This window comes from Manis pentadactyla, chromosome 5 (genome assembly GCF_030020395.1).
Source record: "Manis pentadactyla isolate mManPen7 chromosome 5, mManPen7.hap1, whole genome shotgun sequence".
Classification (NCBI taxonomy): domain Eukaryota; kingdom Metazoa; phylum Chordata; class Mammalia; order Pholidota; family Manidae; genus Manis; species Manis pentadactyla.
The window spans coordinates 63,722,231-63,743,684 of NC_080023.1; the positions used below are offsets into that span (position 1 = coordinate 63,722,231).

A 21,454-nucleotide genomic window follows, 5' to 3' on the forward strand; every position below is an offset into this window, starting at 1 on the left:
AGCGCTCCAAAATCTTACAACTACAGACTATTTACTGTTAAAAGAACATATGGGATGTGAACAGTGCCCAGGAATGGGTTGTTTTAATTTGTCTGATTTTTCTCAAACTATTCAAATTCAGTTAGATAATAACCATCATATCATTGATAAGTTTTCACAAATGCCTAGGGTGCCTAACTGGTTTTCTTGGTTTCACTGGAGATGGCTGGTAATTACAGGTATGCTTTGGTTATGTAACTATACTCCTATTATGTTAATGTGTGTGCGCAATTTAAGTAGTAGCTTAAAATCTATACATGCTGAAGTTACTCTACAAGAAGATATGTCAAAGAAATAATCAATCTTCCCATGTTTTCTCCCGCCTGCTACTTCTATAGCTTTTCTTCTTCCTTCCTAATTACAACGAATTCTTAAATAGAATTCGTGCCTCATATCAAATTTACCGAGTATCATAACTCCTCCAAGTGGTAAAGATACCTCAAGACAAATGCTGGGCATAGAAGCCACAGGGCATAAATATGCAAAGAAATAAAAAGCTAACCATTTCAAACAATAAGGCTTCTCTCTCACTTACCAACTTAACATTTCCCTGTATGGCCCCGGAAGATGACTGGTTAGCCAGAGACGGGTAAGATTCTTCAAGGGAGGAACAACCTAAGACAGGCACAGTCGCAGGGGGGTCATCAGGTGAGAAATTGGGGATCAACAGAGGTGAGGCTTAGAACCTCACCCTCCCTGTTCTGAGAGAAATCTTCTGCATACGTGGATGTTTTATTGCCCTTGTCTAGCTTGGATTAACACATAGTCTACAGGCACACACCTGATCATCTACATTTGCTCTCTTACAACACTAAACTATGTTTTCTACCTTTATGTTGTATCTACCTACCACTTCAGCATTTTATTAAAAATAATAAAGAGAGAAATGTGGTATCCACATATAAATCAAGTATAAAAATCAAATGTGTATTCATATTTGAACTGACTGTTTATAGTTCATAATGCATGAGCAAAACCAAAAGTTTCTGTGATGACTGCCCTTGTACTGTTCACCATGTAACTTATTCACTATGTAAGAATTTGTTCTCCATGTAAGAACTTGTTCGTTATGCTTCAGAAGATTGGAGACTGACGAAAATTAGGCTTGGGGTGGATTAATGATTGTGCATTGAGCATTGACTCCCGTATACAGAATTTTATTGTTGTTAACAACCATTTGATCAATAAATATGAGAGATGCCCTAACAACAACAACCAAAAAAAAAGTACACACTTCCAATTGTAAAATAAATAAGTAACCGGGATGTAATGTATAGCATAAGGAATATAGTCAAAATATTGTAACAACTTGGTATGGTGATAGCTGGTACCTAGAAATATCATGTATGTAAATGTTGAATCACTGTGTTGTACACCTGAAACTAATGTAATGTAATACTGTGTGTCAACTACCCTTCAATAAAAAATAATTATCTAAAAAAAAAAAAAAAAAAAAAAAGAATGAGGAATTACCAAATTGAAGAATGGGATTAAAAGCATTCCAGATAGAGGAAGAAATAATGGTCCTGAGCCAGCAAAGAATTTTGTATGTTTACAGGTTAGAAAAAAATGAAGGGTATGAAATGATTTTGGAGATGGAAGGAAGAGGAAGGGCTAAAGGTTCTAAGGAAAGACATGATGTTATTTATCTTAAGATCACTCCAAATGCTTTGTGGAGAATAGATTACAGGAGCCAAAGTGGGAACTCTGAGACCAATCAGAAAGTTTTTGAGGTTCTCTGGATGACAGATGATGGTGGCTTAGACTAAGGAAAGAGAAATAAAAAGTAGTAGGCAGATTCAACTATATTCCTTAGGTAGAACTGGCCATCCTGCATACCAGACTTTTTCAAATATGTTTAAGCAGTGGAATACCTCTTTCAAGCAATGCCTGGTATGAATCCCATACATAAAACAAATCAAATCAGTATTATGTTTGAATAAATCAATCACTGAAAACAATGAATCTATTCTGATGAATATAAACATTTGAAATCAGAGGGTATAGATGATAATTACAGTCTTCTATCAGTCTCAGTATACAATTTATTTCTATATTTTGCTTTGATTACACAGTATCCATAAAAATCCTGATTCACACAGATACAAATGTAAGTGGTAAATAACTGGCCTTGAATCAGAAAAAGCAAGTGAGCAGGTAAAAACCTGATTCAGAGGTCTGCAACAAAACAAATCAACTAAGCAGAATATCAGATAATGTTATTGATTTCCAAAGTTGAAACATTTGAGTAAACACATTATTTCCAACTTACAGCTCAAGTATTTGCATTTAGCTGTTAAAATATTTTCTAAATATTTACAGAACTCTTAAAACTTATTTATAGGAACCCAGGGCTCTGTAAGAAAGTCTGAGAATGCTACTTAATAGTAATGTTTTTAGTACTGAAATATTTTACTTCTATCGAAGCTGGGCCATTATTTGGGATGGGGGGAGTTATTTAATTACTAGAAATATCTTCCTTAACTAAAATTTGTTTCCTTCTATCTTTCTTCCATTAAACCTAGATCTAGATCATTTCTTTAAAGTATAGAATAAATCTAATTTCTTTTCCACTTGACAGTACTTTAAATATCCCAAAAGTCTTTTCTAGAAAAGAAATGATCAACTTCTTTTCTGATATATGGTGTAAGACAGTTATTCCTCTTAACAACTCAAGTTTACCCAAAGGTGTAGTATCTAGAATTGGATATAATCAAGTACTTCCCTCTTCCTTTTGGACTGTATTTTTGTCAACAAAGATTGAAACTTCACTTTGGGAAAAGCCACATGAATTATAACTGAATAAGAACTAACATACATCTTAAAGTTTTTGATCTCTTAAACCAGGTATCTGAATTCCTGGTTTTTAAAACATGCTTAATTCAAATATGCTTAAAAACAAGTAAGTGAAAGAAATGATCTTGTAAATTACATATGTTTACTGTAGAGATTTGAGAATGAGGAAAAATACAAAGAAAATATATAGTCACCTGAAACCCCATATTCCCATTAACTAAGTCAATATATATTTCTCAAGACTTCTCTCCATGCATATGTACACAAATATTTTTACATAATAAGGACAATACTTTATAAATTTATGTTTTGATGTATTAATGAATGTTCTACCAGGGACTTTCCCTATAAAATTATTCTTTAAACTAAATGTTTATGATTGTATTACCATCTGCTATACAGATTCACCATAATTTAATTAGTACTTGTTGGACCACTTATGTTACTTCAGATTTTAACTATTATAACTAATGCTATTATGAACATTTTTGCATATAAATATTTTTCTGTACGTTCAAATAATGTTGACCCTCCCTCTTTCTCTTCTTTTAATAATCTAAGAGGAGTAAGGAGACAGAGGCACTGAGCAACACATTAGAACAGATGGACCTAACAGACATCTACAGAACACTCCACAAAAAGCAGAGGGATACACATTCTTCTCAAGTGGACATAGAACATTTCCAGAATAGACCACATACTAGGCCACAAAAAGAGCCTCAGCAAATTAAAAAACATTGAAATTGTACCAAGCAACTTTACAGATCACAAACGTATGAAGCCAGAAATAAATTTTACAAAGAAAACAAAAAGGCTCACAAACATATGGAGGCTTAAAAACATGCTCCTAAATAATCAATGGATCAATGACCAAATTAAAATGGAGATCAAGCAATATATGGAGACAAATGAAAGCAACAGCTCAAAGCCCCAACTTCTGTGGGACGCAGTGAAGGCAGTTCTACGAGGAAAGTATACAGCAACCCAAGTCTATTTAAAGAAGGAAGAACAATGCCAAACGAACAATCAATATCTACAACTACTGAAACTGGAAAAAGAAGAAAAGTGAGGCCCAAAGTCAGTAGAAGAAGGGACATAGTAAAGCTCAGAGAAGAAATAAATAAAATTCAGAAGAATAAAACAACAGAAAAAAATCAATGAAACCAAGAGCTGGTTCTTTGAGAAAATAAACAAAATAGATAAACTCTTAATCCGACTTATCAAGAAAAAAACAGAATCTACACACATAAACAGAATCAAAAATAAGAAAGGAAAAATCAAGATGGACACCATAGAAATACAAAGAATTATTAGAGAATACTATGAAAAATTATATGCTAACAAACTGGATAACCTAGAAAAAATGACAACTTCCTAGAAAAATACAACCTTCAAAGACTGACCAAGGAAGAAACAGAAAATCTAAACAGACCAATTACCAGCACTGAAATTGAATCAGTAATCAAAAAACTACCCAAGAACAAAACTTCCAGGCCAGATGGTTTCACCAGAGAATTTCATCAGACATTCAGAGAAGAGATAATACCCATTCCCCTTAAAGTTTTCCAAAAAAATAGAAGAGGAGGGAATACTTCCAAACTCATCCTATGAAGCCAGCATCACTCTAATACCAAAATCAGGTAAAGACACCACAAAAAAAGAAAACTACAGACCAATATTCCCTGATGAAAATAGATGCAAAAATACTCAACAAAGTATTAGCAAACCAAATTCAAAACTACATAAGGAGGATCATACAACATGATCAAGTGGGATTCATCCCAAGGATGCAAGGATGGTACAACATTTGAAAATCCATCAACATCATCCACTATATCAATAAAAAGAAAGACAAAAATCACATGATCATCTCCATAGATGCTAAAAAAAGCATTTGACAAAATTCAACATCCCTTCGTGATAAAAATTCTCAACAAAATGGGTATAGAGGGCAAGAACCTCAACATAATAAAGGCCATATATGACAAACCCACAGCGAACACCATACTTAACAGTGAGAAGCTGAAAGCTTGTCATCTAAGATCAGGAACAAGACAAGGATGCCCACTCTTCCCGCTATTATTCAACATAGTACTGGAGGTCCTAGCTATGGCAATCAGACAACACAAAGAAATAAAAGTCATCTAGATGGGTAAGGAAGAAGTTAAACTGTCACTGTTTGCAGATGACATGATATTGTACATAAAACAACCCCTAAAGAATCCATTCCAAAACTACTAGATATAATATTTGAATTCAGCAAAGTTGCAGGATACAAAATTAATACACAGAAATCTGTGGCATTCCTATACACTAATGATGAACTAGCAGAAAGAGAAATCAGGAAAACAATTCCATTCACAATTGCATCAAAAAGAATAAAATACCTAGGAATAAACCTAACCAAGGAATGAAAGACCTATACCTTGAAAACTACAAGACACTCTTAAGAGAAATTCAAGAGGACACAAACAAATGGAAATTCATCCCATGCTCCGGTAGGAAGAATTAATATTGTCAAAATGGCCATCCTGCCTAAAGCAATCTACAGATTCAATGCAATCCCTATCAAAATACTAACGGTATTATTCAATGAACTGGAACAAATAGTTCTAAAATTCACACTGAACCACAAAAGACCCCAAATAGCCAAAGCAATCCTGAGAAGGAAGAATAAAGCTGGGGGGATTATCTCCCTGACTTCAAGCTCTACTACACAGCCACAGTAATCAAGACAATTTGGTACTGGCATAAAAGACCCATAGATCAATGGAACAGAAATAGAGAGCCCAGATATAAACCCACACATACATCGCCAATTAATATATGATAAAGGAGCCATGGATATACAATGGGGAAATGACAGCCTCTTCAACAGCTGGTGTTGGCAAAACTGGACAGCTACATGTAAGAGAATGAAACTGGATTACTGTCCAACTCCATAAAAAAAAGGTAAACTAGAAATGGATCAAAGACTTGAATATAAGTAATGAAACCATAAAACTATTAGAAGAAAACACAGGCAAAACTCTCTTGAATATATGCATGAGAAACTTTTTCATGAACATAACTCCTCAGGCAAGGGAAACAAAAGCAAAAATGAACAAGTGGGACTGTATCAAAGTAAAAACCTCCTGTAAAGCAAAGGGCACCATCAGTAGAACAAAACGGCATCGTACAGTATGGGAGAATATATTCATAAATGACATATCTGGTAAGGGGTTGATATCCAAAATATATAAAGAGCTCACATGCCTCAACAACCACCAAGCAAATAACCTAATTAATAAATGGGCAGAGGAGCTGAACAGACACTTCTCCAAGGAAGAAATTCAGATGGCCAACAGGCATATGAAAAGATGCTCCACCTCGCTAATCATTACAGAAATGCAAATTAAAACCACAATGAGATATCACCTCACACTAGTTAGGATGGCCAACATCCAAAAGACAAATACTGGAGAGGATGTGTAGAAAGTGGAACCCTATTACACTGCTGGTGGGAATGTAAATTAGTTCAACCTTTGGGAAAGCATTATGGAAAAACTCAAAATAGAAATACCATTTGACCCAGGATTTCCACACCTAGGAATTTACCCTAAGAAAACAGGACCACAGTTTGAAAAAGACACATGCCCCCCTATGTTTATCGCGGTACTATTTACAACAGCCAGGACATGGAAGCAACCTAAGTGTCCATCAGCAGATGAATGGATAAAGATGATGTGGTATATATACACACAATGGAATATTATTCGGCCATAAGAAGAAAACAAATCCTACCATTTGCAACAACAGGAATGGAGCTAGAGGGTATTATGCTCAGTGAAATAAGCCAGGTGGGGGAATATGAGTACCAAATGATTTCACTCATCTGTGGAGTATAACAACAAAGCAAAACTGAAAGAACCAAACAGCAGCAGACTCACAGAACCCAAGAATGGCCTAACAGTTACCAAAGGGAAAGGGACTGGGAAGGTGGGTGGGAAGGGAGGGATAGGGGGATTAAGGGGTATTATGATTAGCATACATAATATAGGGGGGAGCGGGCACAGGGAAGGCAGTACAACAGAGAGAAGCCAAGTATTGACTCTACAGCATCTTACTACGCTAATGGACAGTGACTATAATGGTGTATGTGGTAGGGACTTGATAATAGGGGGAATGTAGTAAACACAATGTTACTCATGGCAAACCTGAGCATAAGATTGTGTATCAATGATACCTTAATAAAATATTAATAATAATAATAATCTAAGAGCAGTAGACATTTTTTCTATTTTCATTTCATGAGCTTCTGCTCATTAGTTTACCCATTTAGATATTAAAGGTATTTTGAATCTTCATTCTATTTTTCAAAAAGATTACACCACCCTTCCAGCTTTTTGATTTCTCTATATCTTATGTGTATATACCTACCTTCTCTAAAATAATCAAAATTCTCAATAGGAGAGAATAATAGCTGCTTGTTACTGAATCTATTTTGTACCAAAACTGTGAGGTATTTCATATATATCAGCCCTAACATTTGCAAAAACTGTGCAAAGGGGTGGACAATGAAGATACACTGCCCAGATTGACTATCAATCCTTCAGACATTACTCCAGTCGCAGAGTTGCCTCATTCTAGGTCAAATACTTATGGGAGTGGCACATATCCAATTGCAGACCTAAAGGAAAAGACAAAGGTCTGGAGATTCTGGTCCTGGGGTTAACTCTTAACAGGCCACTTCAGCTCCAAATTGCAGGTGTGTTCAGCTGAGGCTGCCAGGCCTGCAACATACAGCTCTGCTCCCTATGCCCAATTCAGCTTCTTTCCACTTCCTTTCCACAGGTGGTGATCCTAATAAACTTCTGAACACCAAAGTAACTCAAGAGTCTTGTTTCTGGAGAACCCAAATTATTCTCATTACAAAGATGAGGAAAATGGAGGATTGAAAAGTATTTCTTTTTGAAAAATGAGATGGGGTCATTCATCTCCAATATCCTAGAACTTCTCTTATACTCCATTATTCATTATCATGAATATTAGAGACTGCCCATGCCAGTTCTCTAATCATGCTTTTGCAAGATCTTCTAGTACCACAGACATAATTACCTTGATTTGGAAATCTAACTAGTTAAAGAAATGACTCTCTAGAGGCCTACCAATCTCATCTTCTTGGTTTGCCAATTTCCTCTTCACCCTGTTTAATTAGTCTTCCACTTTGAAATTATCAATAAAAATCATGAAAGAAAAGTAGAAATTGTATAGCTCTGGTTTTTTCATACCCAATCATCAGTGATTATGCAATCCACAATGAGCAAATCCTTTCTTTATAGTACATGTTATTTTAAAAACCTCCTTGTTGCCTTACCACTTTGACCAAATCTTTACTTTTTCTTAATTTTCTTGGCAAAGATCACAGGTTCATTAATTTTTTAAAAAGTACATCCTTGGTTACTGACTTCTTTTAAATGAATCCTGAACAATTATTTAGTTTATTAGATGCCTCCAACTACCCTCTTTCTTCCTCCTTGGTATAATTTGTGAATGTATTGGCCTACTTTTGAGTTTTAAAACTTCTCAATCTTCTTACACTATCTGCTTTTTGATGTCTTTGGTTTCAAAATGTTTGGAAAAATAAAACCAGTTTTCCTAAACAGAGTACATATATCATTACAATTAACACTCCCTTCCTTGGCACTTAGAAATGGTAGTAAAGGGGCCAGAGTCACACTCCTAAGTCTTAACATTTCAGCCTCACCAACAGTTGAAGAACCAAAGTGATAGTTGAGAACTAAGGAACCAAACAAAGCTCCTTCTTTCCAGTGAGATTTAAATAAGAGCACAGATAGGTTTCTTGATTCTTAAGAACTTCTCAGGTAGTCTGCTTTTAAAAAATGAGATTTCCAGTACTTGTGCAGATAAATATAATCTACAACTTACCTCATTTCTGTTTATTTTATACTATACTTATAATAATACATTTATAATATAGTAAGAAATCATTATCCATATTCTATCCATACTACCTTAATACTACTATGTCTTTTCCCTTCCACACACAATCAAGTACACTCCACTCTGCTTCTGCTTTCTGTCGCACATTTCCATACAGGTGGTATTTTGACATAATAGCACTCTTCCTCCATTCCTTGTATTAGATATTTCTTTTGAATATCACATACTGGTGTATAGTTACTACTTGTTAATCCAAGCTATCAAGACTTGCTAATAATATGTACAATTTTATTAGATTTGCTTCTCTATTTCATTTTATTCGTCCTAAATTGTAGCTAGCAAACAAATGATAAAGCATCATTACTGATGCTCTATTCTTTTATCTTAGTGTGAAGAATTCCTCTGCATAATCACCTTTGTAAAAATACTACTTCATAGAAGGTTAAATGGGTATAAGAGACCATGTATAATCCACACTAACATGACCAAAAAACAAACAAGGACCCCACCCTTGTTTTAAGATGATTTAAGAAAGATTAGATTGAATGCTTCATGTACAGAAGAACATGTACAAAACAGCCCTTCAAAAAGAACAAAAAGATAAATAAATTTCTTACTAACTTGTAATCTAGAAGTAATTTTATGGACTTCGATGGGATTGAATTAACAGTAGAGAGAGTGAATGTCAACTTAAGCAAGCAAAACAGTCTATAACTTAAGTAATATTTTTCTCCCTGAGTTTGTTTATGAACCAAAAGGAACAATGCAGTACATAGTCAAGATGAGAATATAATCACACAAAAGTTAACAATGCCACTTTCTGGATCACATCCCAGCACTCCTGAACTTAAACCAAATAGAAGTTTTTATTGTACATTCGGTGTAAGATGCTATAAAATGTGTCCTTGGGTGCATTTAAATAATCATGGGAGTGCCAGGAAATAATTTACTAACGAAGGTAAGCTTAGGGACTGGGATAAATAGGGAAGAAAAGTGGATATATGCTATCCTACTATATTTGTACAACTCTTTTAACTTCTGAAAGCACTTACACATTCTTATCAAGTTAGCATCATAAGAAACCTCTGAAGTTAGGTGAAACAGCTATTATTATTCATAATGGAATGGAAAGGAAACTGGCACAAAGCGGTAATTTTATGTTCCAGATAAAGTAAATGGGAAAGTTAACATCAGATAGAAACCAAAAATCAGTCTGTTTTTAAAAAATCAGGTAGACAAATTCTAATTGGAAGCACCACCCACAAGAGAAGAAATTAGTAACTGAAACCAGTAACAAAATGTAGGATAGGATTACAACAATAGGTCACTTTGGAATGATGCTGAAACCTCTGCATGCCCTCTTCTCAAGCACAAAACTACCTGTAATAACATACGAAGGAAAAGCAAGGACTTGGCCTTTCCTGGTACCTCTGAGACTAGAAGAAGAATTGAAAGCAGAAGCAAAACAGTGAGGATTCAGTACCAGGATACCTTAGTTTCCAATTCTACTGAAGGAAATGGCCTCATCACAGTGTGATGGTCACACTGTTGTTTTTTCCCTTTCTCATGGATTTGAAACAGAGCATGATAAGATCAGAACTGCAAACCTCAGGAATAACAAGTAAGTGTAGTATCTAGTTCTGGTTCATCTCCATTTCTCCCCATTTTGGATCTCTTTAAATGTGTATCTGGCCTCAAGACCCCATTTCTACTAACTGCTAAGTCAATAGGACAAAATATGGAAAAAGAAATTTAAATTTCTGAGTCTAAAAAACTTATCTGTAGTAACAGTTTCTCCATACATGTCTATACAAAATAAATACATATATGTGTGTATATATATATATATATATGCATTTTAAAATATATTTTTGAACTAAAGATAGTACTTATTGAGATAGAGGACAAAGCAGAAGCTGATTTCTGGCACTTTATCAACTGCAAATTCTATTTTCTGGTATCTCTGCATCTAACTACCCAAAAAGTGATGTCATAATGACCAAATGGTGCTGCCAAATCTCAAAGTGCCTTATGAATCCCCAAAGATTAAACTAGAATAAATATGATAAAAGGAATATCTTATCCTATTTCAGTTCTTTGAATATTGTTAATCTGTATCCTAGCCTTTACTAAGCAGTATCCTATTCTTTGATCACAGTAAGAGATTTTTATATAGCATTTTGCTAAAAAGAGTAATTATTATAGTTTCCATTTGCTGTTACCTATGCTGTACCACTGTTTTCCAAGAAGGGAAAAAACTGCCATTAATGAAGATTAGGAATTACCAGATACTCTGGTTTTCAAAGAATGAGACTTTGAGAAAGAGTACAGAGTTTAGGTACTTTTCTACAGCTATCTTTGAGTTTGTTAGTTTTGTTAACTATAAAAGAAGTTATCTCACAATATATAAATTATATATATATGGAAATAAGCCCAGAAAGCATGAGACACTCATTCAAGATTGCACAGCTACATAAATGGAGAACCACCTGGCTTCAAAATTGTCTTTTCTTTGCACTGTATTCTCTCTCCAATATGAGGAAAAAATAGAATTAAGACAGGGTAGTGTACCTTGTGTTAAATTCCAAATGGTTTGGCTTTGGAGAGTTAGCTAATAACAAGTATTTGGTATAGTTCATAAGAGGCAGAATGTAATCAACACATTCAAAGTCTTCATCTTACTGCTGAGTCCACGTTAGGCAACAAGAGTTGAGGAAGAGAAGAAAACCAAATGACACACCTACTTATTTCCTATGTGTTCATGCCTTTAACAAATTCACAGCACTGTTAATAATTCAAGCATTAGTTTTCAAATACTCAGTTGCTTAAATTTTCCTGGTAACTAATTGGTAGTTCAAAATCTTACCTATCTCCAGTGAATTTAGATTTTCCTCTCAAAACTATGATGGGAATGATAAAAACTTTCTATATTACCTTCCTTCAGAAATAAACAATAGTAAATGGGAAAAGAGCTAGATGTTAGATGTCTCAATGTTATCAATACGGTTCTTTAAATTATGATACTTCACACATGGTACTTAAAGGAAATTTATATATGAATTTAGAGGTAACACATATCAAGTTTAAGGCAATTTTCCCAAATGAGATAACCTTATAAAAAGGTACAAATAATATCGGAAGCTCAAACAAAGAGACTAAAAATTCAGTTTATTGCAGTGATTAAAGCATTGACTAAGAGGCCAGACTCTGTGCCTTCCTCATCTATTAGGAGGGATTTGCTCTATTTCCACCTCTCAGGATTGCTTTAAAAATTAAATAAGATAATGTGTACAGGTAAAAGGTTTGACATGTAAACACTATGAAATTAATAGCTATTGTTATTCTAAATTCATTTTTTAAAAAATCACCAACCCACTAGAAGAATTTAGTATTTTCTGATCTCAAATACCACAGAGCTGTGCAGTAATTATTAACCACATTGAAACTATCTCTACTGAAAATTCACAAAAAAGACAGGAAAATACATACAAATAAATGAAAAGAAGTGGGTCAAGGATCTTTCAAATTCGCTTAATCCATTTACTTAAAATAACATGTCATGATGGTAATATGCCTGTATCAATAAAAGCATTTAACTGGCTTTGTTATACGAGGAATTAAACAGGGAAATACTGGAAAATAGTCACAAGTATATATATGCTTATCCAGTAAGTAGATGATTCCCTACCAATGTATCAAATCCAAATCATTAAGCATGGAATTCAACCTCTATCAGACTTTACACATTTCATTCCTCTATTGCAGATTCCTTCAAATTTTCCACTCTATAATCGGCAGCTTTTATAAGGCAAAAATATGCTTTCCTCTTTTCCTCAACATAACCAAAAGAATCTGTTTCTAACCATGTAGTTACTCAGCCAACACTCAAAGAGAGAGCATTCTGAGCATGTGGAAGGCTGCTGCTCTGCACCCTCAAGCAGGCAATGCAATTCCAAAATCCAAAGCACACAACATAAAAACCCAGTAGTGCAGAAATACTAAAATTATCAAGGACTACAGAAACAGAGAAGTAAGATGATAATAAAAATAGTTCCAGGTCACTGAATGGTTTACAAAGTACCTACCCATCTATTACCTCATTGAACTTTCATAACTTCCTCTGAGTTAAGCAGGCTGAACAGGTACTGTTTTCCATTTTTAAACTCAAAAATATTAAAATACAGAGACTTCTACAAAATCATTCATGCATTTTAATAAGCAGATTCAAAATGTTCTCATCTTTGTACTTTAATCAACAACATTAACAGCCCTGAAAAAACACAGGTCATGTTTTCTGTATGTTTTGATAATGTCCTTTCCATTATCCTTTCTCCATCATTCCCTTAAATCTCCACCTCCATAAACTCTGGGTCTCTCTTCTACCTTCCTTTATCTATTTTATATATATGATATTATACTGTGATTTTCTGAAACGACTACCTTTTCCTACTAGACTTGAGCTCTGGGTGGGATTAGAAACCCTGTGTCTACTGTGACTAACACAGCACTTGTCACAAAGAAAATGCTCAGTAAACTTTTAGTGAATAAATGATTAAATAAATGCATGAAATGTTAATTGAAAAAGACAAAAAGGTTGATAAATGATTCTGGAAAAGGCCAACTATCAAAAAAAAATCACAGGAAGAGGCTATGATCACTTTTTTTTTTTGATGGTATACAACTTTTTTCTTTTTTTACTTAAGTATCATTGATATACAATCTTATATTGGCTTCATATGTATAACACAGTGGTTCAACAGTTACTCATATTATTAAATGTTCACCCCTTCTAGTGTAGTTTACTATCTATCAACATATAAAGATGTTACAGAATCTCCATGCTGTACTGTCCCTGTGACCAACTTATATTGTCATCATTTACTTCTACCCTTAAAAAGTACTACTTTCTTTTCATGCACCTGAACTAATGTTTTACTTCATGAAAACATATTTGGAAATGTGATTATAATGCCATATTCAAATATATATATCTCTTAAATATTTTTAGTGTCTTTTGGCAACAGAAGCATAAGGAATAATAAAGTAAGCACTCTTATTTCTAATACATAACACAAGAAGTAAAACATTACCAACAGTTTTAATTTTTATAGCACTTGCTTTCTAGCTTTTTGTTTATTATTACAGGGTTAAATGAAAGATAATCTCAAATATGTGACAATTAAAAAAATAAGTTTAAACTATTATGCTGTTTCCTTAACTCACTTTTCTGTTTTGAAGAATATTGCACAACCGTCCACATGCTTTCTCTCCTGCTCAGACATGATTTTGGCACGTGACTTTGGAGAAAAAAATCCATCATATCCACGCTCCTTCAATGCTGGCAGAAAGAGAGTGAAGTATTGCTCTGTTTCTACTTCCTGAGATGAAAAAAAAGTTATCAGACATGACAGAGGAAAACTCTGATTAAGATATAAAAATGTTCAATTCAGCATTGAGAAAGATGTGACTAAGTTAAAATATTTCACGTAACAAATATTATCTATTTTACCTTACTGCTTGCAGCTGCCATCGTTAATGGCAGCTTTTTAAATCTGAAAGAACCAGAAATCTCACAGGATTTTCTCATGTTCACACTAGTTAGCTAGTTGTTCCCAAATCTCTTAGCTCCCAATTCAGAGCTCATCCCACAATCCTTCACTTCCTCACAATGGGTAATTAAGCAAAATTGGTCATATTATATAGATTAAGTAGTAGGGACATAGTAAATTTTATATATAAAGAGGAAAATTTTAAACTATCTTTCTCAACTGTGGTGGAAAGAAATGACACCAAAGAGAAGCTTAAGATCTATCAATGAAAAATTCTACTCCAAGGAATTTTTAGGTACCTGAATACCAATCATCCAATGGTCTCTGTTGACTTAGTAATTATTAGACTATTTTACTCTTTGACCCATAAAATTTTAAATCTGTGTAAATGAAATGACCTAGTGTGAAGATAATGATTTATGTAAGACAATGCTCATAACAAAATGATTTTCTAAGAGTAAAAATGCATAAACTGCCTAAATGTCCAATATTAGGGAAAATGTTACATTAATTAATATATATTCATATAGTTAACTGGCTTTGAAGGATTTTAATAATACAGAAAGTGCATTAAGTACAATAAACAACAAAATATATCAACAGTGTGATCTCAAATTTATTTTGAAAATGTACCTGTAAATAAATAGGTAAGTAAATTTTTTAAATGTGTAGACAGCCAAACTATCTTTAGAATATAAGATTAGGTCATTCTTTATAATTTTTCAAAATTTCCAGCTTCTCTAGAATGAACACTTTGTAGTACTACTTTTCTAGTTGGAAAATATTTTTTAATTATGTTTTAATTCTTCAAACCTTATTTAGAAGAGTATGAGGGTGTTATTACTACAAATAATCAAAAAAGAACAGTTAAGTAACTATAGCCAAGTCTCATTTTGTTTGCCTCCCCTCCCCCCAGTTCTGTGTCAGTTCTCAGTGTTCAAAAGAAATTTTTCTTTTTGAGGGTTTTTACTTCTTATGTATTTCCCATGAAGTCATATGAACCATTATGGACAACATAAAAATAAATTATCAAAGTATACTAGTACAAAAAATGATTTAAAAAGTCGCAACTTTCTTTTCAGGCTATGTTGGAAAAGCATGAAATTATAACACTTAAAATTTTAAAACGCCTTTATAAACATTTAATGTGCTTTGAAAGTTGTTAAGAAAAAAGATGCAATAGAACACATTTCAATAGAAAGGTACTTCTTCAGTTAAATTCACTATAACAAAGTGTGGTAAAACCGAAGAGTCTGAATTTCAGAAGCATTTTAAAATAAGGAAAAAAACGTGTTACTTTTTAAACATTCAAATGTTTTTCATTAAGGAACAATAGTGGGAGGGCAAATTTTTTTTTACAGGTTCCACTGTAAATTAAGTTTATAAACTTGAGAGACATAATCTTCTGTAGTTTTCTCTTTCAGCAAAACCAATTTGTTCATGAAATGAATTATTAACATGAATGCGATTATTTTCCCTTAAGAAAATGGTAAATGAATATAAGTGGATGGCTATACTTAGCAAAATAGTTTCATTGTGGAAATATCTTATGTGCTTATTAAAATTATCCTTTTTTTAAGAGTAAATAATTCCTTTCGAGTTTTGATTTGAAGACAGGATCTTTCCCAGAAGTAAGATCTACTATTTTAAAATTAATCTTTAAGACAATTTAATTTCTATAGTGTTACCTGAAGACTAATGATATCTGCGTCACAGTTAACAATTTCTTCCATAATTCCCTTTTTCCTGTATTCCCAGTTTAATGCCCAGGATGGGCAATAGCCATATAGCTGCCGGGTGGCGTATTTATCACATAACACATTGTAACACATAACTGTGAATGATGCTAAAAAGTGGGAGGAAAAGACAACAAACAAAAGGGAGAATATTAGGCAACTTTTTCTAAAGCAATTTCATGTACCTGTACAAGCACACATGGCACACAAACATACCCCAAATATCATAACTGTGAAATGCTTGGGCAAGATTCTACTAAACTGTATCTACTAAAAATTCACTGGAGTCCATCACACCAACGTTCTTTTACTGGAATTAGACTAATGGTTTGTATTTGAGATTTTTAAGAGATTTAATAAATAAATTCAATTTTTAAATCAGAATGCTAATTTTTGCACATAACTTATTGAGCAGAGCTTCTGTGTATAAATGGAACAAAAAATTTTTAGTTTTATTCTCATTAAAAAGCTGTAATTTCATTAATCTTTTTTTTTTTAACAAAAAATATACTTTAATAGTTTTTTGGGCCTCTGACTTCTCAATGCTGTAACCCAGAAGACAGACTAACAAAGGTTAGTTATAAGAGAATCCTTTTTGCCAAATCAAAGGTTCACTTCTGAAATTACACTCACATTTCAAAATGCTCTTGAACTGTAAAAGGACTGTGAGCAGAAAGGAGCATAGTTTGTATCCTTGTTACTTAAAAGTGTGCTGTAAGGACCAACAGCATCAGTTATCACCTAGGAACTTACAATTGCAGAATCCCTTTCCCACAAAGACCTACTGAATCAAAGCCTACAATTTAACAAAATCCCAGGTGATTCACATGCACACACACATTAGTTTCAGAGTCCTGATTTTTATCAGTTAATTCTCCATCATGGGTGCCCATCAGAATCACTCTGTAGAGCTTTAAAAAAATTGCTAATATTCATGATCTTGCTCAGGACTATAGCTGGCCTTTGAACACCACATGGGATACAGGCACTGACCCCCCATGCAGTCAAAAATCCATGTACAACTTCTGACTCCCCAAAAACTTTACTAATAGCCTACTGTTGACTGGAAGCCTTACCAATAACAAACACATTAACACATATTTTAATGGTCTATGTTTTATATTTTGTATTCTTACAATAGATTCTTATTCTTACAATAAGTTATGTGCAAAAATTCTTAAGTTAGCAAAAAGAAAACATTATTAAGAAAATCATTAGGAAAATACATTTATAGTAGTGTATTGTATTTATCCATACTGTAAATTTACATCATCTGTTTACAAAATGAATCAATTGGTCAGTACCCACATCAATATCATCTTATACAATGCAAAACACGGTAGATGTCATACATATTATTAACACTAGACATCCAAAATGAAAGATGTGAAGAAGTTCCTATTTATTTAAAGGTACTGTATATTTATTGAAAAAAATCCACGTTAAGTGAATACATGCAGTTTAAACTAATGTTGTTCAAGTATACTAGGGACTGGGTATTTGTATTTTTTAAAAGTATTCCAGGTAATTGTCATGAACAGACATGATTGAGAATCACATTTTTAAATAAAAGGTGTGGAATCTAAGTAATAAAGTAACATGTGATAGAAGTTGGTTCAGATTCCAATGACGGGAAAGGTATTAAGAGAAAGCTGGTTCAAGGGGCCTCTGCAGACCTGACTGGTAGCCATTTTGTACACTGGTACCTTTTTTACCATCTGGGGTTGATTCTTACATAGTTAAATTATCTTTATAGTTTGTGGCTATAAATCCCCTGTAACCATCATTAGTTATTATACACATCTCCGTATATACTAAAAGTAAAGGGTATTTCAAACAATATTTTTTTTAGCACTTCAATTCTACTCAAGGAAGTACCACACATCCCAAGGAAAATTCTTACAAGTTTTTCAATAAGCAAAACCCAAGAATGAATTACTTTGAGAATTAAGCAACTCACAAAAATTTGTTTCTGCTGTTCCTTTTCTTAACGGAAATGCAGGTATGCAATAGTAGGAAAGTTTTTCTTCAAGATTATGTTCACTTGTGATCAAAAAGGAATTACTCTGAAGAACTAGAAAATGGTGTTTTTAATATCCGAAAGGGAATAATTAGTTACCATTAGGGAAAGCTAAATGTAAAATAAATCCAAACTTAAGGCTCTGTAGAAAACCCTGGGCACTCCTTTTACTCAGACGATCAATGTGTACCCAAATAGGAGGACTATTATTTATGCTAACACTTGACACAGTGCCTTTTGGAATAAGGCTGATACTATAGTTCTAAAGTGTGACAGTTTTACAATTATTATTACTGGAAGACACAGAAATGCACTGTGTATGCCAATATTTCTCAGTGTTATTAAAATGTGAACAGAACCATGAAGATGTTATTTTCCCGTATTTCCCAGTAACAAAGCAAATCATTTTGTCTGAATCCTCCTAGTTTTTAACTTAAAAAAAAAAACTCCCAAACAGAAGGACTTAAAGAGTATACAACAAATTCTGTGATGTACCCTTTAATGGTTATTAAATTACTATATCCCTTTAAAAATTATTAGTATTCAGTGATTGGTTTGATCTTCATATTAAAACAGTAATATTTTCATTTATTAATTTAAAAATGCAATTAGATCTCATAAAACTACTACTCTTGTGATTAAAAAGAAGGCACTTGGAGAAATAGTACTAATCCATAATAATGTTAAATAGATTTCCCTATCATAAAATGTGTAATAAGCAGTAAGAAGCATTGTAAATGATGTCAAATCATTATTGCTCTCCACAAAGAGATAAAAGTTTATAATTTCTACATTACTGCAGTTCTAGAAATACTAAACCATATCCTTAAATTACTCAAATACTCACCCTGTACTATTTTTATACCACTGGCCTGATATCATATTTTATTTTCAATATAGCAAATATAGAGTCAGTCTAAATTAATCTTTCACAAGTGTTATCATTCTACCTGCTCAAGAAAGGTGAAGTACTTGAGCAGTTTAAATTTTTCAAAATAAAACTCAATATTATTCATTTTCCTTAAATCACCCAATACCCTGTGTGAAGATGCTATTTGGAAGACTGTATTACAAGGAGTATATTAAAACCAGAGTTGCATCATTGTGAAAGATAGAAAATCCTTGTACATAGACTTAGTGTGGATTTATTTTTTAAAGTCTATCTCTCTGTATTTTTCTCATCTACCAAGGGGAGATAAAACTATGTCTTGTTTATTAAATCACAAAGCCCAAATGGCATTTCACTATTTCTGAAAAAAGTCAAGGAAGAATAAGAAAAAGAATTTACCTGATGGCAGAATTTGGTCTCGTTCTTTCAATGTAATCCATGGCCTCGGAGGAAGCTGCTCTGGATGAACTAGAAAAACAAATATTTTAAATCTAAGTTAATTTCATGTGTTTTTAAGATAGTATAATTTCCAATGTCAAATCAACTGTTTTCTCTTCAGCTATAATGACCCACAAAATGACTTAAAAATCTGATGCTGAAATACACTGAAGATTTAGAAGCTGAAGGAACTTTTAAAAAGAGCAATGCAGAAAACATGTAACTAATATATGAAAAGGACATTTGGAAACTCATTAATGTTATTTTTACTTACACAGTATTTATGAAAAGTACCTATTTAAAAGCTTAAGAAGGACCTTATATCTTAATTACACATGTAAACTGTGTTGACTCATCCTTATTCCCCACTGGGAAATCAAAGCTATGCAAATATGATGAATTGAAATACTGAAGTATCTTTAAAATAGGAAATAAAAACATATGAATGTATAATAAAAATTAATGAATCCTCTATGGGGCTTTCATTTCCTAATTTAAATCTTTCTTTATCATGTCCGTGCAAACCAAGAGAATAGTACAGAAAAATGAAGACACTGGTTAAACATTAATTGCATATGATTATCTATACCACAGAACTAAATGCTACTCAACTATCAGATTAACAAAAATTCACTAAGATTATCTACCCCTTTTTTCTTCTTCCTTTTAAAAACATTGTAATTATAGAACAATTGTTTCAAGATTGTAGATTTTCCTTGGGCATTAGTGACTGAGAAATGAATTTCTTTAAAGCAAAAAATACTCCGTCTTAATCCAGTGACAGAAATTACAACCAAAGTACCCATGATTGTAAAAAGTGTCACTTTACCAACCCTTTTGGTGTCCTAAAAGTCTACCTAAAAGATGACTTTTTGTTGTCCATACTTTCTACAAAGTGGAATGAGCATGTTTTTACATATTCCATATCTAGCCAGAAAAGGAATGAGGGTTACCAATACATGACAAACCACCCATCCAGCTGGTTCAAGTATGTTGAATCCTATAAAATGATCATGGGTTCTAGGAATGCCATGCCAGAATAACGGCAACTGACTAAAAAATGAAAAGCCCAATGTATAAACACTACGAAGCATGAACAAGGAACTTTCTAGTTGTTGGGATCCTTATTACATGTCCTTTGCATGGACATGATAAAATGGTTAAAAATTCAGAAATCGAGAAAATTCTCAGAATGAAACAACCAAGGTGAGATTGATGTTTTTTTTCATTTTTATCATTAAAAAAATTTCTTTTGGTATCATTGATATACACTTAAATGAAGGACATTGTGGTTACTAGATTCCCCCCATTATCAAGTCCCCACCACATACCCCATTACAGTTACCGTCCATCAATGTAGTAAGACACTATAGAATCACTCCTTGTCTTCTCTGTGTTATACTGCCTTCCCCATGCACCCCCACCTACATTACGTGAGCTAATTGTACTGCCTCTTTTTCCCTCTTATCCCTCCCTTCCCACCATCCTCCCTAGTCACTTTCCCTTTGGTAACTGTTAGGCCATTCTTGGGTTCTGTGATTCTGCTGCTGTTTTGTTCCTGCAGTTTTTGCTTTGTTCTTATACTCCACACATGAGCGAAATCATCTGATACTTCTTTCTCCACCTGGCTTATTTCACTGAGCATAATACCCTCTAGCTCCATCCATGTTGTTGCAAATGGTAGGATCTGTTTTCTTCTTATGGCTGAATAATATTCCATTGTGTATATGTACCACCTCTTCTTTATCCATTCATCTACTGATGGACACTTAGGTTGCTTCCATTTCTTGGCTATAATAAATAGTGCTACAGTGAACATAGGGGTGCATCTGTCTTTTTCAAACTGGGCTGCTGCATTCTTAGGGTAAATTCCTAGGAGTGCAATTCCTGGGTCAAATGGTATTTCTATTTTGAGTATTTTGAGGAACCTCCATACTGCTTTCCACAATGGTTGAACTAATTTACATTCCCACCAGCAGTGTAGGAGGGTTCCGCTTTCTCCACATCCTCGCCAACATTTGTTGTTGTTTGTCTTTTGGATGGT

The 21,454-nt window shown here is 33.4% G+C and overlaps 1 protein-coding gene across 5 annotated transcripts in view; it reads right to left on the reverse strand.

The window, feature by feature from the left end:
- Positions 1-21,454, reverse strand: part of CNOT6L (CCR4-NOT transcription complex subunit 6 like) — a 153,812-nt gene that overhangs the window by 36,863 nt on the left and 95,495 nt on the right. For all 5 annotated transcript variants that reach the window (XM_057502360.1, XM_057502361.1, XM_057502358.1 and 2 more), the window contains exons 6-8: positions 19,372-19,440; positions 16,016-16,173; positions 14,002-14,156 (exon numbers count right to left, since the gene is read on the reverse strand). In XM_057502360.1, the coding sequence (XP_057358343.1) occupies positions 14,002-14,156; positions 16,016-16,173; positions 19,372-19,440 (382 nt within the window). The remainder of the gene's footprint in view (positions 1-14,001; positions 14,157-16,015; positions 16,174-19,371; positions 19,441-21,454) is intronic.